Source organism: Kryptolebias marmoratus, linkage group LG8, assembly GCF_001649575.2.
Source record: "Kryptolebias marmoratus isolate JLee-2015 linkage group LG8, ASM164957v2, whole genome shotgun sequence".
NCBI classification, from domain to species: domain Eukaryota; kingdom Metazoa; phylum Chordata; class Actinopteri; order Cyprinodontiformes; family Rivulidae; genus Kryptolebias; species Kryptolebias marmoratus.
The window spans coordinates 7,533,743-7,557,744 of NC_051437.1; the positions used below are offsets into that span (position 1 = coordinate 7,533,743).

Consider the following 24,002-nt stretch of genomic DNA (forward strand, 5'->3'; position numbering starts at 1 on the left):
TAAACGAAATAAACATTTGAAATATATGAGTTTGTATGTAATGTATGAATATAATATACAAGTTTCACTTTTTAAATGGAATTACTGAAATCAATCTACTTTTTCATGATATTCTAATTTTATGACCAGCACCTGTACAGGGTGACTGTGTTTGCAGAGAGCAATATGCAGAGTTACGCAAATGCAGAATCCCCTTCTGCAGTGTGGAAAGGCGAAAAAAGCAGAAATCAGACCTCGGCTTGTGTTTTATTTTGTGCTTTGAAAAGGTAAATCTCACTGCTGTCTCCCCTCTGCCAACGTTTCATAGAAGCTGGCATTGTAAGTGCACACAGACACCAACAAAAACAACCAAATAAACACCCAGATACACAACCCAAGATATAATTATGGCCAAAAACATCAAGTATCCTGGCATTTTTTACATTTGGTTTGTGACATGCAACCCCTCGCACTTGATCCTGTTCACTTTTTCTTCACGGTGCACGCTTACATACAAGCATACAGCTGAGCAGGGGAGCCAGGCAATGGGGGAAGATTTTTGGCTCATCCGTCCCTCATCCTACCCCTTTGAGACTAAAGGACATCGACAAAAGTGTAAAGTTCTGTCTGATTGCTGTACTTGCTGTGAGCACCATGTTTAAAAACAGGAGGAGACGACAGGAGGAGAGGGCATTTTAACCCCCACCTTTTTTTTACCTCACAGAGAACACAAACAGAAAATGCCACAAGGAGAAGAAATTAAAGCCCAACAGAGATTGGGAAACAGAGACGGCCCCAAGCTTTGAGCCTAAAGTACAGTCGAAAAGCCCATGCAGACCGCCTCCGTGGTTTTATCTTGAATCTCAGCGATGTGGGAATATGTTTCTTATTGCTGCATCCCTAAAGTATAACCCATTTGAATGCAGACCACATTAGGTAAATAAATAAATTTCAAAAAGGAAGCAAAGGAAGTATAGAAAGCAGGGTGCTCAGTTTCTAACCCCCACAGAAATCGTAAACTACAACCCTAACGTTGGCTGACACACGAGGGTGCACTTTGCCAACCTTGAGTTCACATCACGGATTGAACCGACTGCTTCAGCTCACTGGCTGCGTCCTGTGGTGACTCATAATGTCGCTGCAGGACAGAGAACACAGCCAGACCACGAGCCATTCACTTCATCTCCAATATCCCATGGTTAACATTGTAGTGTAAACTGAGTCAGCTTATATAAACAGAAATAAGAAGCCTTTCATTCATGTTTACACACATATAAGGTTTCTCTAAGCATGGAGTTTAAGCCTTTGTATAACACCAGGTGAAGGTTTAAGGTAGAGGAGCAGAAAAATAAGAATTACTAAGAGGCAGTTTCTCAGTGCTCTGCATCGAGACGTTGCTTTTCTTGTGTGGGCTGAGCAGAGACATAACAGAAAGATAAAGGAAAGCAGTGATGGAAAACTCTCCACACAATATCAGTGAGTAAGCAGCAGATACAGACACAATGGGCTTGTAGGGTCCTTAGCTGTATTTTATGCTGCCTGCCCACATATACTGTACACACAGCTTCTCTGAATGCAAGGAATCTATAGAAATATTGATAGAACTGCATGTTTGTGATCAATATCTCATTAGGCCCAATTGGTAAGATGGATGCAACCTCCCTCTGACTGCTAACTGAGGCTTTAGTTGATGAGTTGGTCATTAGATGCACAGCCCGACATTTACAACTAACAGAAGCAGCCATTTTCACCGTGGAGCTAATAGTTGTTGCTACTGGAAAAATCACAGGGGGTGTTGTTTGTTGTTTGACATCATTTGGACCGTTGAACTATGACAAACATGCCACTCAAAGTACTGTATGCACACACACAGTTGAGAAAAATGAGCTATGCAATAAATAAAGATTGAGGACTGTGGACAAAGGTCCACAGATGATGTTAGGAAATTCATGAACTTCACCACAAAAATGACTACAAGAAGGATATTGTGAGCAAGAATGTCCTGTCAGATGGTGTTGACAAATTGTACCAATGTATTTGAAAAAGCTGGTCTATAAAAATAGTTCAGGTTTTACTGTTGAAAGAGAGAAACAGAAAAAAAGAGTCTAGCAGGATATAGGTCAGTAGGCTTCCACTTGTATGAACATTTGCTGTGACCATATGTTAACGTCCATCAAAATGCATCTTTTGAAAGGACTCTTCAGTCATCCTAAAGTGGGGTTTCTGTGGAAATGTTATGAGCAATTTTATATAACCTGTTGTAGTTAGAATGGTCTCAGTGTGACAAGAGTAAAACAAGACCAAAGAGCCTAACAGCTAGCCCAAATGCAACTAACACTAATGTGAATTGCTGACATCCTAAAACTCCAAAATTTCATTGCGGTTCATGTAATATCAGTTTCACATTGCATTGTTATTTACCCAGAATTATGTGGTTATTTACAAGCAGCTAGCTTCAGAGTTTCAGAGTATCCAGGGGGAAATTCTAGCAGAAACAATATATCTTCCAAAATATTTGTATAATACAAAACTCAAAGTGGTATAAAAAAATTAAATAATTGTATTTGCATGAACCCTTTTAAAATTTCAAAGATTAGGCTAGCCATTAATTTGTCACTACAGTCTGAGTGGAGCCACTTCCAAAATTAATTTAAAAATCTTTGCAGTTCTTGCAAATGCTATTATTTAACTTTCACACTGCTACCAGTTTTACTTTATGCAGTTATTTAAACAGGACTATTGCAAGATTTCTGCCAGAGGTAACCCAGGCCACACTGGAAGTGCCAAAGCTAGCTACTGTTGCTGCAAATAGAACTTGCAAATAACCACTGAATACTCTAAAAATATGCATGCAATGAGAAACTGAAAGTAGTGTAAAGGTTTAAATAAAGCACTTGCACGGAGTTTTGGAGATTATAACTTTTATGACAGCTTCGATCTACTTTGGTCTTGGCTGTGTTCAGACTAGTCGTTTGCTCATCAGTCTTGTCATGTATAAACAGAGGCTGTTCAAAAAGTTTTTCTACAACAAGTAAATCATTTATTGTTCATACTTTTTTTTCACAGAAATCCACTTCAAAATGACTGAATTATCCATTCAGAAGGTTTGGGAACAATGTATTGGTAATACTTTATCATTTCTCTTACAGCTGTTTTATGTACTTTTGTAAAAATGCATCTATATTTAGTTATATCTAAAACACAAAATAACTTGCAATGGGGAAAGTCCTTCCTACCCAATCAAGAAACAGAGTACACAATTTACATTGTTTTGATCCAACACAAAATTCTAATTTTCATTGTAAATTTGCCTTAGCCCACAAAAGTAAAAGCTGTGAAGTGAGGTTAAGCTCATGAAAAAAATCATTTTAGACGGGTGCTGTGTGGAGGATCACTGACATGAGACAAGTAAAGAATTGAGCTCCTTTGAGGAATCCCCAAACCCCTTTGTCTCAGCCATCTTGGCTTCACACCCAGCAGGAGCACACCAGTTTATAGTTTTCTGATGTGCAGCTGAGCAGTACTCATTCAGGACCTGATTTCTTTGTGGGGTACACTCCATCTCAGGCAGCGCAGCACGTATGTTTGAGTGAGTCAAAAGTCACAGCGAGAGGTTCATACAACACTTCATTTAGATTGTTCCCCATAAAAAGGGCTTTTATTGCCCTAAAAAAATGACTAATATCTGTATCCACATGTGGCTCAGTTAAAGCTGTGATCTGTGAATTAGCTCTACTTCTCTACTCTGCTATTTTCTGCACCCACAGTCAGTTTTACTTTAAAGGTTAAACAAAACGCTGCTTCTGAGTCAGCTGTCCCAACAGGTTCTGTGACTCGTACATTATTAGGGACTGTTTAACAGAGAATATGTCAAGTTAATCATCTCACCCACATATCTCTAATCACTGACTGAGGTTCAGATTTGAAATTACGAATTTGCAAGCAAATAGAATTGTAATTTTAACAAAACAAAGATAAGTAATTAAGGTAGATATACCAGAACCGGTCTTTCAAAACAGAAAAAAACTTAAATGTGAAAATTTGGGAGGGTATGCAATGCTAAATAAATAACAAAACATTCCTATGTTTAACAAGAATTTTATTTTACTGGAGACAGCATGAACCCCAAAAAAGTCATTAGTTATCTCATTAGTTTCTTTACTTTGTCGATATGAATTTGTTTCTTTATTTTAAAACAGCAACACATCCTGAAACTGGCTTAGATGCTGTTAGACATGAAACTAAAGCTTAATAATTTTAATATATCTATATAAAAATATTTATATTATATATATATAGATATATATAGATAGATAGATATAGATATATATAGATAGATATATAATGCAAGCGATTTAAAGAAATTTTTGTGTGCTAGGTGACAGAACATCTGCTTAAACTGGACATTTTCTGGTCCAAGACAAATGTAAACCCACTTATTAACAGCCTCCACTTAATTTTGAGGACAGATGCATTTATTTTTATTTAAATGCCAAGTAGGAATGTTTTGCCACTTAATTTCACACTAAGTCACTGGAATTTTAGGCTTTTCTTCATGAGCAAACTGATGCAGGTCCCTCAGGTTGGATGGGTGCTGCTTGTGTCCAACAATCTTTAAATCAAACCAGAGATTCTCTGTAGGATTTCCAGAACATTTAACAATTTGTCCTTAAACCACTGGAGTGCTGCTTCAGCTGTGTGTTTAGGGTCGTTGTTCTGCTGGATAGTGGACCTCCATCCCAGCCTCAAATCTCTGAACACAAGCCAGTTTTCATTAAGGATTTTTCTGTGTTTTGTTCTTTTCAATTTTTCTCTAATTCTTACCAGTTTCCCAGTCCCTGTTGATGGAAAACATCTCCACAGCATAATGCTGCCACCACTGTGCTCCACTGTATGGATGGTGGTCCCCCTATCTAATTGCATTAATTCAGAGTAGAAAGTGTAAAAATCTAAGCAAACTTCAGGTTGTAAAGCAGCAAAACAAAGATAATACAAAAGGGGTTGAATATGTTTGCAGCCCATTGTGTTCCATGTTTTTGGAGTCTCTTGTCATCAGTGACCTACATAACTTACACCACCAGCATGCAAAACCAATAGCTTGAAGCATTTAGCTTTGTAATACAGACAGTTCAATGTTCTGCTCAGAACATCCCTCAAACACTGACTTGGTAGGGGACTGCACTAGTGGCTCTAAACTGAATTTCTTCTATGAGAAACAACAAATTATTACATACTTATTGTGCTGCATGTTACTTTGATAAACTGTAAGCTACATGCTGACCTTGACACTGGAACACTTTGAGACAGAAGTCAGGCTGTTTGTTAATCCTGACAAATCTCAGCAAAACCACTCACACTCTCCCGCATTACGGGACCGAGTCAAGAGGATGGGCACAGAACAGAGATGTGGGACAATCTGAGATGGAAAAGCTTCTTTTGGGCATGATTAGACGGCTAATCCAATAGTGGCGATATGCAGGCTGAGGGAGATGCAAAGCATCGGCGTAAGTCTGTGTTTTTTGGATTGTGGTCAGGCGAAAGGCTGAACTACCCCATTTACAGCACGGCGGCTGAAGAGCGCTCGAGATGATGAGCTCCTTTTGAGCTGCAATCAAAATGCTTCTCCGTTTTGTGGGCCGATGAGTGTGCGGCATCAAACACTCGCTCCCCTCTCTCATCATCACCCCCCTCCCCCCCATTCTTCACGCATTCAGTGGATGCCTAGCAGCTGCTGGTAATTAAGGACTTTTGGAGGCTCCAACCACACTGAATTAGAGTAGAAAATAAAAAAGAATAGCAAAGAAAACAGAGATGCCAATCCTGGTCAGCTCGCAGCCTCTCTCTACACAAAATTCTCGCCTCCTCATCATCTCAAACCTAACTAATGTCCTCCCATGCTCCTAATTAGCCACCTTAGAATGCTGCGCTTCAACAAACACATGCACAGAGGAAAGAGGAAAGGTACGGGACACAGAGGTTGAAGGAGAAGAATGGAGGATGGATATTGTGGATGGCAGCTGCAGAAGGAGGGAGGAGGGGGATCAAAGTAAGTGGGAGTCTATGTGTGGCAAGCCAACCATCTCTGTAGCGAAGAGGAGCTGATTCCAGAAAGGAAAAGAGTCTAAAAGGGAAACAGTGAGCTGAGCTGTGAGGGGATGAGATGAGTGGCATCATTTAGAAGCCGCTGTTTCACAGAGGGGTATGGAGGGAGGTGTGAAACTTGGGGAAACTGGCAAAGATAATTTTATTAAATCAACAATGACTTATGGTTGGATTATGGAGGGGGGGAAATGATGGGAAGAGGAGGCTGAAGGAATCAGCAGTGATCACAGCTGTGGATGGCTGGGAAGAAATGTAATTTTGGCTGAGTGGGATGATGGGAGCTCTTCACAAGAAGGATGCAGCTGCTTTTTTTTCCCCCTGCCAGTCTGTGACAGAATCATCCTTCTATTCTTGGTTACAACGCACACTCATTTACTGATGCTTATCAGGACAAATTTACTCAAGGCATTCTCGCCTCTCTTGCAAAACTACTTTTGTTGGAAAATATTTTTCAACACAGAAGTGCAATAAGAATGCCTTTATTTTAGCACCACTTTACACTGGAGGGGAAATGAAGATCATATTAAAGGGAAGCTGACTTTTATTCTTAAGTGGTTATTGAACTGTGATTTTAAAAAAACCTTTAAAAATATCTAAAGCAAATACAACATTCTAGGTTTTATGAATCAGGAAAAAAATGACCTTTCAATGTGATTTATTGTTCTTTTTTGTATTATAGTGGAAGCTGTGTGGAGTGCTTATCAGTGTCTTAGTTGAAGTAGAGATTCTGACAGTGTGCTAACAAAAATTTTAAAAATGCAATTTATTTGCTTTTTTTATTCTCTTACTTCTGCTGCCGAAATAATATCACCTAATGATTATGTTATAGGTATAACAGTACTTGTATTGAGACTGCAGCAGGCTGCATATATTTCACCTGCTAACTCCTATAGCTTGTTGCAAACATTTGTTTCTCCTTCTTTTTCTCTGGCAGACAAGCCACGACTGACTGGGTTATCCATAAAATATTCAACAAACTAACAAGGTTTTTATTTTTAAAGAATAAAAGATTAGGGGATTTTCTGCTTTGGCTACCATGCACAGCTGAACGACAGTTCCCAATAGCAGGTCAGGTAAATAACTGCCTCTGTCATCTCATTTTTAGGCATTTTTAACAGTATGGTGGAAAAAATTAGAGGTTTTAACATTGTGACTTTTTAACATGTCAGTATATGTTTAAACCAATAACCATCCCATGCCTAGACAGGAATAAAGAAAATTGAATTTGCATCATTCTTCTTTGAAATATTAGCTTTAGTAACAAATACTTTTACTTAATGTTTTTTTACATAATGTCACTTTTGGGTTAACTATCCTTTAACCAACCAGCCGGCCTGTGTCTGCCTGTTGTGTCACACTGAGTAACTCACAAGAAGGCAAGACTTTCTTCCTTTTTTTATTGAAAAGACTTAAAACGTGGTACGTCTTTTTGCCTATTTAGGCTTATATAAGAAGCAACATCTTTGTTATCATACTGAGTTAATCACTTTTAAATGATGAACAGAGATGTGAATTAAATGTTGAACCAAGCTCTAAGGTTGTATGAAAAAAGCAGCACTTTAGGAAGAGTAGATTTTTGAAAACTTGTTTATATATATATATATATATATATATATATATATATATATATATATATATATATATATAATCCATTTGATCTACAGGTGGAAGAACATGTAGCAGATAATGTTCTGTTGAGGAAACAGTGACAGAGGAAACAACCCTGATGCAACGATGACATGGTGAAAATAGGCTTAATGTTGATGTTAAAAAATAAAAAATGGCTACAACTCAATTATTTTTTGTTCATATTCATTAAATAAGTAATTAAGTTATTCGGCTATAAACAAACTTGTCAAAATATTTATTTTTACTTACAGAGTATGCTATTTTTTCTGATACTTTCAGAGTACAGCATAAAAAGGCACATCCAAAAAGTCCAGCTGTTACAGACGCGGCAGCTCCTTTAGATATCTGCAACCATATGGAGGTTCGCAAAAGCACCAGAGAGGAGCTCCCTGTTCCTCCGGTAACTTTCTTTCCTCTCTGCAGCAACTCTGCCGAAGCTGACAGGGGTTCTGCCACACTCGGCGTGGGGTCAGGGTAGAGAAGGGGGGATTAGGACCAGAAACAGGTGGCTCAAAGGTTCGCGGTATCGAGCGAGCAGATGGCTGATCGGACGTAAATCGGGGTGCTGACCTTTTCCACCTGCAGTACAGGCCATGTGCACACAAAATTTGACCCCATGTGTACCCAAGCATGAATACACCCATGTGGACATTCACATGTACACAGGGTAATGTTTTTCCTCCATTTGTTTTTAATTTTTGCTAAAGCAGCTCCAAAACCCAGCCAAAACTCAGCTTTCAGCCTCAACGTCTTTTCCATGCTGAGAATTTTAATTTAACTTCAGTTATTCCCTCTTCCTACCACACCTACATAAAAGCATGTGATTAGGAGTCTAATGCAGAGCCTCGTGTTGTGGGAAATGATCCCTGTGTGAAGGCACGCACGCTGCAGGGAACATGGAGCCTCAGTCAGTCCCTCCTGCTTCTCTGCGAGCACACGCTGAATTACCTCGTCACTAGGCAATTATTTGTCCTGTCCCGGCTTCGGAGTGGTGTAAATTACTTTAAGTGCACTTTGCTGGGGCCGTCGTCGCGATAATGATAATTGCGGTGGTGCTCTGACACACGCAAATATTCAGCTATACCTTTAGAGAAAAATCTGCATTTAGGAGTGGGTGTGAGTGAAGAATGAAAGACAGAGAGGCTAAGAAAGACTGAAGACAGAATGTGTGCGTTTCAGGGACAATTAAGGGCCTAGTGTTCCTGAAGGAATGCACATCGCCCACAGCTTTTCATTCCAGAGTGTCAGACTAAGATCATCTTATGTTGAGAAGTAATGAAGTTATAGCAGTTTTGGTCAAATATTAAAAGCTAGAAGAACTTCGAGAGTGTAAACCTCTGCCGAGGCCACAGGGTCACAGTCCACTTGGAATCCTTTAAAAAATTCCAAAATCCAGATTGTGATCCAGATCACTATCAAAATCTCATCACTTGTCCCGTGGTTCATGAGATATTTTACTAACAGAAACACACACACAGGAGATAACATTATTGCTCCATCTTTGCCTTTTGGCAGTACGCGCTAAAAAGAAAGACAGAGACAGAAAGATCTTTATGCTTGTTTGAGTGTTGAATTCTATTTGTTTTCTGTCCCCCTGTCCTATATTTTTCTTCACATCTGGCCATTTATTTTACTGATAAATGCAACAAAAAGATTCATATTCAATAGTTACATTGTAATTTTGTAGCATGTGCTGAAGGGAATTAGCCTGCAGTAAGTGTTCAGCTCCAGCAGGTGTCACTCTGCTTATTGCTGGAGTGGAAGTACATATCCCCAAACTTTTCTATTGGTCAGTCTTGCATACATAACAAGTTGTTGTGTTTTTAAATCCCAACGCATCATGGAGCACAAACAGAAGGGGATCATTCTCTTCAAATATTAAGTCATGTCAGAACAGGGCAGCAATCTGTACGGCTGCAGCTATGCCCCTCTGAGGCACCGCTTTCAATTTCAAAACCAGACGCTGTCTTCTTTCCTCAAACTCTGTTGCATTTGAGACAAATGCGGGAGAAAACCAACCTGGATGTGATTGGGTGGGCAGGGAAACTGAGGGCCAATTTTAGGAGATGTCAAATAAGATCTACAAGGGAAACAGACACGATGGTGACTGATGGGTACTCACATATTGTGCAGAACACACCAGCCGCAGTGGGGGTCTCCAGAGCTCAGACACTCTCCACAGGTCCCATACTGCTCACAGGACTCGATAGGAACCTGGGTGACCTGCAAACACAACATGTGGATTTACTCTTTAAAGTAAATAAAATCACATTTCAGTCTCATTTATCAGCGATATAAGGTGACATATTTTTTAAAAGGAAATTCTTATCCTTTATAGCTAAGCTGATGGACAGGTTGATGTGCTACACAGCCCGTGTATGATTCTGTGTGAAATGTCAACTGGACACGCAGCAGATGCTTTTGTTTCAACCCATAAAAACAGCTGTGAGCAGCTGGGGTCAGTTGGCCGGAGGAGGCTGTTTCTCTGCCATCAACGTCTGTCTGCACCAGAGCACCTGTCCACCTCGACAGAGTCCACAAAAAACACACCTACACATGGACGAGCAGTGACAGACGGAGTGAGCTGAATGTTAAAAATGTGTCAGGTTCAAGTTCATCAGAAAAGAACAACAGTCAGACTAAACTGCCAAACCACTACAACACGCTTCTTGGAAAAGAAATGCAGAAAATAAGTGTCAGGATGCTACTTTAAAAGCCCTCTGGAAGTCTGTGAAGAGCTATGAATAAGAATATCGTACATGTGGTAGATAGTTCTTTGAACAGAATCAGTTTGGTAAACAAATTTATTTATGATCAGATTGCTAAGCTAACGGCTAGTCTAATTGCAGCCAGGACTAAGATGAATTAAAGCTGTCCTAAAACAACTTCAGTCTTCAAACTTTCCTAGAGGTGAATGCAAAAGCTATTTTGTAAAACTTTACATCCTTGTCAGTTTCCTAGGTTAAATTATTGTGGTTTCTTAGATGAAATTCTATGATTATCTGTGCATTTAGTGACAGCAGCAGCACCCAAAGTGCAGCTGGGGTCACTTCTTTTCAGAATTTCTGCTGGAATTACCGTGAAACACCAAGTTGACAAGGTTTACAAGTTGTTTTGAGATGACAGAATCCGGTTTGGAAGTGGGTCTGCTCAAAATAATCATTATCAGCTTGTCAATATGGTCCAAACGTAACTTTATTCTTTCACATAGTTATCAGTTTTGTTTGACACAGGTTTTTTGGTTAAGATGAACTACAAATTGCACAGCTAGATGCTGTCGTCATTATTTACACTTGTAAATAACCACACAATTCCATCTAATTAACCAAGTAATGTAAAATTGGCAACAGTTTAAAATAAAATGAAATTGTGTTCATGTGAATCACTAGGAAATTGGATAGTGGTTTTAGGAGGACAGTAATCCTCTTTGATCTTAACTAGGTTCAGACTAGCTGTTAGCTTGTCAGGTAAGATAATAATTGCTTCAAGGTTTTGCACAGAACCCCTTTTCTAAATATCTGAATTATCTTTGCTTTAAAATCAGTCAATTTTAAAGCAAAGCAAACACACTCCTCATCCCTCCTGTATCACCACTGATTCAAACAGGACTACTCGAGTGGTATCACATAAAGACCCTTATGTTTATCCTTTTAACTTGTCTGACTGACTTTATAGTCACACTAAAACACAGTTTAGAATTTTAATACTGTCTGTGAAAACAACAGACGCACCAAGCACACATCACCTGTGTGATCCACAGCCTGTTTTCAGCTGCTATGTAACATGGTATGTTAACATTTTAAAGTACAGCAGCATGTTTCGAAAAGATATAAAATTAGACATTACTTTTTCTGTCAAATAACTCCTGCTTTGTTCAAAATTTGCCAGTATTTTTCCTTGCTTGCAATGAAGCAGTGCTGCAATGTTTACCTTTTTTTTTTACATTAACAAAACACAGAATGTTAAAGACTTGCTAAAAATTCTTCTTATTGTCATTTTTTCTTTTGCTTTCTTCTTAAAAAACAAATAAACAAACAGAACAACTAGCATCAAATGTGATGTGAAAATTGTAGGGTTTTTTCTCTTTGAAAACTCTTTTCTCCAAAATCTGCATGATTTCTTGATCAATTTAAGTAAACAGCACAAACAATAAATACAAATAATTTAATTAGCATGAAGGAGTTCAAACCAAAAGGTTTCCCTTTTAGGATTGTACCTCACGGGGCTGTGACTCTTGATGACTATTTGGAGACAAAAAATTATGAGAAAAAGTGCTAATTTTCACTCAGATTCACACTGAATTTGGACAAGTTTGTGTTTGTACGTAACTACAAATAAACTGCAGCATTCACATAACATTCCTATGAATTGTGTGCAAATGTATTCGCCACAATTTAGTTATTAAGTGTCCTATATATGTCTCAGTTATGTCACTGTTTGATTGCATTTTATTTACTTGTTTTGTTTCCAGTCAGTTACAATTTGGTTTCATGGGTTGCCAAACCCTCTAAAGTTGTCGAACTCACGGAAACTAAATTAAGATGGGTTTGAGATGAGTTCCAGACACCCACAATTACTCTCAGACTGTTTTGAAATAACAATTGTTTTGAAAACTTTTTGAACGTGTTCAAAATTCCTGCAACATGACAGTCAGGCCCTGTAAACCTGAAAACCCCAGCAGACATTTTGGAAAGCCCCTTGTGATCGTGGATGTCAACTGTTCCTCATTAGTTGGAGCCCAGTAAGATACAGGCTTTTACAGAAGTCTTAAATAAATGATTTTAGATTGTGAAGTTTAGACTTTTCACAACTGAAATTACAATGTTGATACAGTGCCTTAATAACTATCCCTTACTATGCCTTGTTCCCTGACCACATACAGTATGAGTGTGAATCTGTCTGTCATTTCTTTTTTGCCACTGATTCTGCTCACCCTGGGTCTGCTTGTTCAGAACAGGGGTCTGCAGTTTAGGTGTGCGTGTGCATGCCCATTCGCTGTTGTCTGTTTTTAAGTGTCCCATTAGGCTGCCGTACTCACACCTGTATCCCCTTGTGTCAGCATGAGCTGTACACATCCTGACACACCAAGCAACAGAAAACACCTCCAGGGCACAGCAGATAACCAGCTGATGAGGGGGAATCACCAACCATGAAACAGATTAATTTTTAGTTATCTGTGTCTTTTAACCCTCTCAAGGCAGACGTTGCAGATTTGCAACAGCGAATTGCATATACCTAATTACTCCACATTCATATTTTATGAGCCTTATTTTACTCAGATGATAATTTCCCCAAATATCTGATTTTTCCTGTTACTAAAACGTAATTTGAGCCTGAGAGGGCCAGACTCAGACGGTGTGTCCTGTTCTGCTCCAGTCCTCTAGATAAGACCAACACCTTCTACATAACTAAAATATGGGAGAATGAAAGAATGGCACAAACAAAACTCTTTAAGTGTTTTTCCAGTCCTGTGCAGATCTCCCACTCGCTGTTGGCAATAAAGACAAGAATTAATAAGGAAGAAGCAGCTGAACGTCTGTCCAAGTGTCTTTTTTTGTTGTTGTTTCAATGTAATGTATCGAGTTTAAAAACAGCTGATGCTGAAGTCTGCAACATGTGTCTGCTCTTGCATCGCCTCTGAAAGGTTGGAGTAGCTAAACCTGTCAGCTGCCAGGAAAACAGTGAGCTCTAAGAGTCCCAGCCTGTCTAATTTCCCTTTGTTTTGTCTTCCCCACCGTCTGAGAAGCCCAATAACTATCCACCTGTCTGACTGGTCCCAAACCCTGAGGCAACAGAAAGACGGTCCCAGAGGACAAAGGAAGCCATTGACTCCGTGGGGATTTGACAGTCTGTGCAGGCAGTTCCACCACGGACACTCCTGTTATATTAACCCCCCGTCACTTCGGGCAAACTCTATTTGTGTGCGTGTCCTGCCTATAGCTTCGGGACAAACAGGTGGCATGCTGTAATGAGCTGCAGACGGGGTCACATCAGCAGCAGAAGCGGCAACTGATGACAAACAAGCCCACCAAGAACGAGACTTGACTGAGGGGACGTAAGCTCAGCCTGCAGGGGATGTGAACACCTCAAAGCCTCTGAAGCCAAAGAGTCTTCATTTTCTCTCAGTTTTTAGCAGCGCCTTGCATTCGAGGAGTTGCATTACCGCCAACCTAAAGAGTGTTCTCAGATCCTCCCAAAAACGGGCGTGAGACTGTTGAAACCTTAGAGTGTAACTTCCACAGAAACTCAACCCCATGAAAGGGTTACAGTGTGGAGACAGCTGTCAGAGAGAGGTGCATGGGTGATTGTGGGGGGGTCTCATTGTCCCTTATGGAGACAGACAGAATACTCTCACCTGCTACAGTACAGACTGAGACACTTAAAAACAGACAAGTTAGGGTAAAAAAAAGAGGGAAATGAAGACAGATAGTTGCAGTAGTGTGCATTTACGAGCTACATATGCTGGGTGCTTATGCCCCTGTTAGTGTATTATTGTTTAGACCGGGTCAGTAGTGGAGAAGAGGGGGAACCGGGTGAGGGAAGGGGAGGGGATCACAGCAGCTGTTGCCCAGCACACGCTACAGTCACTCAACACAGCAGGCCGGCACAATGAAGCCCCTTCTCCCACTGTGTGTGCATGTGTTTGAAGGCACACATGCACAGCGCCTTAACGGATGTGCAGATTGTTGTTCCTGGGTTTTCGAGGAAGACAAAGAAGTTTCGCCTGGAATCTGATGGCCCCTCTGTCATTTTTTTTTCTTTCTGTATCTGCTCACATTCACACCCACAGTTGACTTGAGGTAAGCTAAGCAATGTCAGTAAGAAACCCCCTTTGCCCTACTTTTAAATGAATGCTAATAAAATTCCAGCTTAAGATGACCTTAGCAGGGGGTTATTCAACCACAGAAGCTACAGTGAAGTTGCATTCAGGAGCGAGCCGGGTGACGGAGCAACAGTCAGGGGTTAAAACAGCTTCCCCTCTTTCAGTGTCGTGCTGAATAGGCTGTAGATTTCATTATTATCACTGACTATTCACTAATGAAGGGGTATTTTATTAGTTTAGTGAAATATATAGCAGGGATTATGGAAGCGATGCAATTGTTCTGCTTTAGAAAGCCAAGACTTTTATACAGAAGCACAAAGTTCTCTTAACTAAAGGAAGATTATTTTCTATGAGTCCTGCTAATTTTTAAATTCTTTTTCCAGCCCAGTTTCACAAGAAAATATGTGACAGGTGTGTTTGATGACATAGGCAAAACATAAATGCTCTCACAATCCAAGGTTACAAATATCCAAACAACATCATATCCATTGGTGACTGTTTTTGCATAAAGCAATGTCCATGTGACACAAGCTGTCACCTCAAAGATGTATGTTTTTCTAAACCTAATCTTAAACATGTTTTTTTCTATCATTTCCTTTGGCTAGGACACTTAGCCTGAACATATCCTTTTGAGCCCTCCACAGAGAGAGGGATTGTGAGTATTGACCAATGCAAATGAGGTTGTGTGCAATCACCTAAAAAGCCATTAATGTGGAGCGACTAGACTTGACGCTGCGTATCGGTGAAAAGCTGATAAGTTGAAAGTTAGCACAAGTTGACACCCTATTTCATTGCAAAGTAAAAAAAAAGAAAAAAAAAACATAAAACCCACAAAAAAGCTGGATGACTTTTACACACTTAGTTTGACATTACTGCTTCTCTAATCACTGTAATTTTGTTGTTTTCACAGCAGAGCAAAGCTTCAGGACCAACAACTACGCTAGGGCTGCACAATATTAGAAAAACTTCTGATGTGTGACATTTTGTTTTATATTGCAATAAACCCACATTTTCTTCACTCCTCACTTTCACTATCATCTAAACCAGGTGTGGGCCTCAAGGCCAGTGGGAGTCTGTTAGATTGACCAAATATATTACTCCCATGCAGAACATGAATGCAAGGTCCTTGGGATATAATGGCTTGTGATTTAGTGCAGTCCAAGCAGCTCTTTGCAATACTGATACTGTGCTCACTGATAGTGGGATGACGCTAAAATTGCAATACATTGAACAGCCCAAAAACTGCACCAACACAACCAAGACTAACCAACAGTTTAGATCAGTGGATCCCAAAGCTGGGGTCGGGATCCCACTGTGAGTCATGAAGCACCAAATGAGATATCTTGAAATCTACAGAAATCAAATGAACTTTAAAACTAATTACCAAGCAATCATAAGTTGTTACAAAGAATTCAGCAGTCATAAGTGGATAAAAAGCAGTATAATCACTGACGAGACTTTTTGTTAAATGACTTATTAGCAACGTTTGTGCATTTTAACCAGCATTAGTCTAGATCATGAATCTGTGTGGCTTTTATTTTGGAAGTTAAAAGCTGCAAAGTTAAGTAAAAACTGATATGGATTGTTTCACAAATTTCTGTGTTTGCCCAAAAGTGGCAGCAACATGCGGTAACATTTACATGGTCTTTGTGTAGAGCAGACACAGGCACATGAAAAATCCCCAAACATACCCATAAGTAACTATTTAAAGGCTGACTGTGCATTTTTAGTCCAACTGTAACCCTACCAAATACAAAGAAAAGCAAAGAGGAAAAGTAAAGCAGTTCTGGAAAACATTGTGAGGGACCGTGGTTAAAGTTGCCAAGGAATTGTGCAAACTAACCCCTCCATTCAGCCTTTCTTATCTTCTTCAAATCATTTTGTAGGCTGATTTAATAATGTTGAACTGCTACACTGTCGTATAGTGAGATATCAAACGTCAATAAGCATCAGCCCCACCCTGTATTCAGACACTGAATGGAGGTAAAATTAGACAAATTGTTATATAAACCTTTGTTGAAGACTATTATAAATACTGAAACAGTTTCTGTAACAGTTAGATTGCATTAGTCATTTCAGGGTAATTCCAAGGTGTTTCTTTTTTTCAAGAATTTAAAGAAAGAGGCCAAAGATTAAAAGTCCTTCTGTATGCACCTGAAAAGAAAATTTAAACTTCCTTTCATAGGAGAAGAACACAGCAGAAAATGGAGGTGTTTTGCTGTGGCAGCAGACAGAGTCCAGCAATGTATGTGCACTACAGAGGAGCAGCAACACTTTCATCTGTCACAGTGTCTTTGAATCTAAGAAGGAATGGTGGCTCTATTTTAGCTCGTCCGCTCTGCTGCGCTGAGACCAGGCCATGCTCACTGCACCTCTGTGATGGATGGAGACAAAGGAGCTAAGTTAGAAAGGAAAAAGAAAAAGACTGGCAGGGAAAAAAAGAAGTCATAGAAGAAGACTGAGCAGAGCGGCAACGGCCCATTGCCCTGAGTTCTGGTGGGACCCACTCTGTGTGGCCAGATGTGCCTCACCAGGCTGAGCCACGGAGACAGCAATAGGAAGAGAAAGAAAATCCCACCATCACGTGTGATGGAGAATAAGCTATTTTGCAAGCTGTCGTCAAGGCAACAGTCAAGGCTGTGACCTCAGGAACACCTCCACAGCTACCACCAACAAAAATCTCTCTAACCTTAAAAACCTCGAGCTGCATGGTAAACAGCTGGCACCTCTGGGACTTCCTGCCATCTACACCTCCTTTTACACACGTATAAACACACACACTCACACCAGTGCCCCCCAACCCACCCACACACACCTATCCATTTTTAATGAGAGTAAGCCAGGCTACCACGTCACTGGAATGAGGCACATCGATCATGAACACAATACCCATTCCAGCAGAGAGGAAGAGAAAAAGCACGGGAGGGGCAAATGGGACTGAGTGTGTGTGTGTGTGTGCATGTGTGTGTTTGAGGGAGACTAATGACAAAGGCAAAAAAGCAGAGCAAATAGTTGCAGCAGAATGAATAAAACCAATGAAATGTTGAAACCCCCCGAGTCTTTTACTCTCTCAGTGACCCTGTAGCTGCTGTTTCTTGCATTAATGCTACCAAACACAAGGACATCTGAACCTTTAATCTGCTCTAGTAATCCAACTGAGGCTGCTCCTCAGTGCAACAGCATCATCATCCTTGTCTCTTTCTCTCTCGCCCTTCCTTTTGGTCCTCCTTTTTTGCAACTCAAATCCACTGTTCTCACTAAGAACAAAACAAATCTGATGTGCGGGTGCTGTGGTAAAGACATGTCCGCTAGCTTGTTCGCACACAAGGAATGACAAGTTCCAACAACACACGAGCAGGCAAGAATCGACTCCACATCTTCATCTTTGAGCAACGTGCTTTACGGGAGTCTTTTCCAAGTTAAAATTGGGATGAATTACTTCTCTCGTGCAGCGTGAGGGTTCAAGTCGGTTGTTTAAGCCTGCCATCAATATTCATCCTAATTCTGATGGGCTCTGAGAAAAGGGGCAAGAGGTTCTGATGAAGTGTTGTGGCTAGTCCGAGGATAATCACGCCTCAAGACTCACACCAATTACTACCAGTGCGATTAAGGACAGAGGCGGAGTGCAGCCCTGATTGTGAGGGGATGTCGATCATTTGGGACGGGGCACGAGTTGAGTGTGCAAATATAGCACAACAGCTGGAAGCTTTGGGGGCTTAAAAACACACTTCAGGGGCAAATGTGTTAAAGTAATTACTACAGTGACATGTGCACATATTGGCAGCACAAAAGGCTCCCCCATCAACATAAAAAACTACCGTACAACCTTTATCCTCAAGAGACGTACCTTTTCTCCCGTATCTGCTCTGCGCTCCATGCTGATTGATGCTGCTTTTGGAATGCTTGTTTTTCTCCTGTTGCTTTTTTTTTTTTCTTGTTGGTTGTAGCTCTTGTTACACATGTTACAGTGCTCCCTGACAAGTCATTTGAGAGAAACAAGTTTTGTGAAGAAGTGCATAATATTGATTTCTCTCTGCAGCATAACATTTATTACTGAAATGTCTTTACGCAGGATATGTTCAGGATGCACGGAGGTAAGCAGAATTCGGAGATAAAGCGCTGCGCGTATTAGAGTCTTTTCTGAAGGTCAGGTCTTTTTATGCTGGGTGGCTTTTAAAATAACCGATCTTGAGAGAGAGGAAATAGCAACCAGAGTGGTATTACTCACTGATTTCAAGAGGCCAAATATGGGAGAGAGGGAAAAAAAGGCTGATGCAAAATGAAGTGACACAGCTTCCCTCACACAAACAGCAATTTTGCATACTCCAAAAATGATTAGGTGTAAAAATGAGAGCTTTCAACCAATATTGACAAGGCTAGGCCTCTCGATGTATCTTGTATGTTATTCCTCAATGTCTATTAACACACTAAAAAGAGAAAAATCAAACACATTTTTTTTATTTAATGGATTTGGCCTGAGCTCTCAGATTTTGGTCAATTGAATACAAACAAGCAAAAAAAAACACGCACATACCAAAAGACCAGCTTTAAAGACAAAAATTACTGAACTTTCACTCTGGGTCAGGGGTACTTTAAGACAAAATATATCACTTCAAACAATAACTTAGATTACTTTCTTAAAACAGATGAACAAGCAAACAAAACTAAAACACTGGAGCTTTATTTGACCACCACCCTTGGTCCCAGCCCCGGCCTGGTCCCTGGCAGCTCATCAGAGGAAACAGACTGGTAAGAGACAAACTGCCATGCAGGAACAAAAAAAACGGGAGGAAAACAGGTCAAGCATACAACTTTTGACCCAAGTTTCAACTTTGAAGATTAATAACATTAGGACGTAAACCTTATTGTGGAACAATAACTATATACTGAAAGCAATAATAACACAGTTCAATGTTTTTAAGTGCTTTTAAGTCAAAACTCTATAATTAATAATATTTCAAGACAAACATGATATAATAAAGTGAAAAAATATATATTTTAACAAACCATCAATTTATACCAATAAGTCCTGTTTTTTTTTTTTTTGTTGTTGTTGTTTATTCTGAAAATTTCTGAATATAAAAGTGATATTCAGTAATATCCAAAAGCGTAAGCTCACTCCGTCTGTGCCTGGCACTGAATTTCAGCATGTGTCTCCTGGACTGAAGGCCAGCCTTTTGGATTAAAGACAAAGTGGGGTAGTGGGCAATAATGAGAAGATAAAACCATTCCTTAATCTCTGTTTATTTGTGCCCGAGCAACTGTGTTTGGACATTTCGGCTTAAGACCCAGAGGGAGGAGTCACAGGTCGTTTTAAGGAGGGGGTTGCGTAGAAGTAATGGAGTGAAGGAATCGACCAGCAACGAGGATGAAAAATCCAGTGTGTCGATACATGGAGAAGTGTATCAATTATGTATGACTTCACCAGTCTTTTTGGTTGAATAAAGGGTGGGAGGGGGGGATAGGTTAGACTGAGAACGTGAGTGTGTTTGTGTGTTTTTGTAAAAGCTGCAGCTCACTGAAGCCCTCGGTGCTTTACAAATGCCAAAAAGACTGCTCAATAAATTACATAAAAAAATAATGTTTATAAAATCAGACACACAGGAAGATATTTGATTTTCAGCTACTTCTAGCTGTCTCTTTTTGTTTGTGTGTTACTGCTTTTTTCCACTGTGCATAACCAAACTGGAAGATATGCAAAAAAGAAGAAGGAAAAAAATGTGTTTCTTTTATTTATTATAACTTGACAGCTTCATTTACAGTAAAAGCAAAATGTCAAGTGCTGCTAATGATATCTCCAAAGCCTTCTCTTCTTTCTAAGTATCACATGCTCTGTTTTACACAAGGTAAAGTTCTTCAGATGGATACTGCTGATATGATCCAAAAAGTCCCTGGCTTTTTAACAATCCTTTCTCACAGTTGTTTTCCATTTATCTCCACATCTCTCTTTCCCTTCTCCTTTTCCTGCCTTTAAGCCTGCTCTTCACTTGCATTCGCTCTTCTTTGCGGCTGCTGTTAGAGGTGGCTTCTTAGCTCAGTAATTCAGTCAGGAGGCTAAAAGGGGCGAAATTTTATCCATGCTGGCTGACCACTTTGAACTCTTAGCCCCCCTCTACAATACTTGGCAACTGGTTTAAAGAGCCACAGTGAAATTTAAGAGATGGAAACATGGAGCCTTGAAAGTGCCTTAGACTGTAAAGGAAAGAAAATAATATTTAAAGGGCATCCTAGTTTAACAATATATAATATTTGGACATTAAACCTACATTTGCCTGTTTTTTAGTATTTTATTGCAAGCTAAAATTTCCATCTGTGCATCTTATTACTGTGCATATGCATGGCAATTACGGAAGACGGAAGCGTCATACTTTTCAGTAGAAATCCATTACATTAGGGAGTTTGTGCAATAATAGTCTACTTTTCTGCAAAGCGTAAGAGGCAACATTCATCCACTTAGCCACCATCAGACATCATAACAAAGTGACTCAATGCTAATGACTTAAGGCATCTGGAAAAGCAGCCACTTCAACTTCTAATACAATGTCAAATTAGCTGTGTGTTTTTAACATCCCACTCCAACATTTACAAGTCTCCCTAAAGCTCAGCAGTGATAATACAATGTGTAGATTTTCAACATAGAAAAAAATACATACACACACAGATATGCATATTTATATGGTCTTAAAAGGTTTGATATATGACTAAACAACCTTCCATATTTTGGTGATATGGCTCCACCCACTTATCCACCTGACTGTGCTGCACTATAGATAGAGCAGTATCACTTCACTTTCTTCTTCTGGAAATATCACAAAACACATTTCAGGAGAAAACACTGGATGGATGGATGGATGGATGGATGGATGGATGGATGGATGGATGGATGGATGGATGGATGGATGGATGGATGGATGGATGGATGGATGGATAGATAGATAGATAGATAGATAGATAGATAGATAGATAGATAGATAGATAGATAGATAGATAGATAGATAGATAGATAGATAGATAGATAGATATAACTTTATTGATCCTTCAGGGAAATTTTAAAAAACGCTGGAGGCAAACTGGAAATATTACTGAGGTGAAGACACAGCGATTTTGTCCCTGCAAGCGGAGGTGTGGGATCTCCTGGAAAAAAGGTTTGAACCACTGAATTAATCCTTGCTCCCAGTCCCAGATGTTTTTTTAGCTCATATTGTAAGACCAAACTAATGAAAAACAATGCTGTTATGCAGTAGCCTATAAACTTAAAAGGATAGTCCAATTTTTTGAAGTGGTGTTCCCTAAAAAGAGTTTATCCTACCCAGCTCTTTAAATTAGCTCATTTGGAGAAACAGAGCGTAATTCTGACTGGACTGACAAGCTAATGGCTAGTCAAGAAGGGTCAAGGCCAAAGAGATAAAAAGAGATGGAAACATGCTGTAACTGCAACCTCAAATTTTCATGGCACTATCTAATAAACCTTTACACCATTGTCAGTTTCAGATTACATGGTGATTTTGTCAAAATATGATATTCCTGCTGGAAGTGCTCAAGTCTGCATCAGAAGTGCTACAACTAGCTGTGTAATGTGAATCTGAATGTATCAGGATTTGGGGGTCTTTGGGTTTGTTTTTGTATTGAGTTTATTTATTGGTTCCTGCATTTAATTTTGGTGTCTTGTTCCCTGTGTCCTTTGTGTTCCCTGTGATCATTCACCTTTCCTCTGATCAGTGCCTGTCAGCGTGCCTCAACCAAACACACCTGTCCCTCATTCATAATCAGTCACCTGCGTCCACTTTCAAATCATCCTCTGCCTTTAAAACTGGTTCTTCTTCTTCACTTCCCCGCTGGTTCTTTTTCACTCATGTGCTGTACATCTTTCCCTTGTGTCTTACCCCCTCGTGCTCTTTGCAACCCTGGTTCTTGTTATTTAGTTTTAGTTGCTGCCTAGTCAGCCTTTGTTTGATTATTTTGTTAATAAATTAGTTTTACTTTTGAGTTCGTCCTTGTCTGCCCTCAATTTGGGTTCCAACCAACCACTAACCTGACAGAATGCACCATGGAAACTCATGAAATAGCTCTTAGATTAACAAACTTGACATTTTTGTGATTAGAGTTGTTTTAAGATGGCAGAGATCCACTTGGACTAGGTGTTGGCATGTCGGAATTAAACCTCATTTCTATAAATTGAGGATGTTCAAAAGCTATGTAGAATCCCTCCCTTCAAAACACTTGAACAATCTCTTTGAGGGCTATTCACATGAAAATTTGTTTCATTTTAAGCAAAAGAATGGTGCAACTGATAGCAATTAGCTGCCGTCAAACAAAGAAAACATGCACACAACAACATGCCTGTTAGCCAACATGACTATCCGTACTTGTGAAATCTTACAGGGGGTTCTTACAAAAAGTACATCTTAATTTTGTAGTAAAAGACAGTTTTTTGGGGCAGTAGATCATTTTGCAAAAGTGATGTCTAAAGCACCGAATCCATCTCTGTCATGGTTTAGCATTTTTGGGTAAAATAGAAAAGCTTATGTATTGTGACTTTGTACTTTCACAACCACAAACAGAACATAACAGGCCTGCTATCTTAACAACAAAAGCTAAAGACACCAGCAAGCTTCTCAGCCTGTGCTACAGTTAACATCTGTGCTGTTTGCTAGCTCCTTGTGTTTTGGTTAACCATTTTGTTTCATGATATGTCTTTTAACACATACCATAAAAACGTCCAAATGTTAACAAGGTTGCATTTTTGTCAGTTCTACAGGACAAGTGTTAAAAATGGAAGTCACGCCTGCGGAAGAAAAATGTCACGCAGAGTATGCTGTGTACTTTAATAAGTTTGTTTCTGTGAGTGAGACTGTCTGCATCAACAACTTGCTACTGTTAATTACCATCTGCCTGCTTTTGCAACTCTGCATTTATCTCTGGGTCAGCTCATCTCAGTGACAGAAAATGTCTATGGCCTTCCTCATTATAATTTTATTTATATCTCTGCTTTTCTGCCTGCATTCGGTTTCTGCTGTTTTGAATGGCCTTCTTGTCTGTCAGTCTGTCGGTCTCAACCTATTTTTACCCACCTGTCTGGACTGCTTGTCTGTGTGACAACCTTTATGCTTGTCGCCTCACTGTACCTCTTTCGATCCATCTCCGCTGTCTTTGTCCAAGTTGTCTGAGTGTCTCTCAGTGGGATCCCAGACTGTCAATGCAGCCAGTAATGAGGTGTATGCTTCAGTCAGCATGTGAGGAGTTAATAAGGAAGCAGCAGAGGCCATCACACATCAACAGGCATGAGCGTGTGTGTCTGTGTGTGTGAGTGAGGCGGGTGTGAGGCTGGAGAGCCTCCTTGGCACACTTAACGGCTGTCTGTCGACCAACGGGAGTATTGATTTGCAGGGGAAAAGCAGACAGAGATGAATTCTGATCCACAGAGGGACACTGCAGCGCATGTCTGAGTGTGTTATCCCCCCCCCCCCCC

At 39.9% G+C, this 24,002-nt stretch overlaps 1 protein-coding gene across 3 annotated transcripts in view; it reads right to left on the reverse strand.

Annotated features, from left to right (window-relative positions):
• Positions 1 to 24,002, reverse strand: part of plxna2 (plexin A2) — a 226,970-nt gene that overhangs the window by 98,557 nt on the left and 104,411 nt on the right. For all 3 annotated transcript variants that reach the window (XM_017419193.3, XM_017419192.3, XM_037976969.1), the window contains one exon: positions 9,833 to 9,933. In XM_017419193.3, coding sequence (XP_017274682.1) covers positions 9,833 to 9,933 — 101 coding nt within the window. The remainder of the gene's footprint in view (positions 1 to 9,832; positions 9,934 to 24,002) is intronic.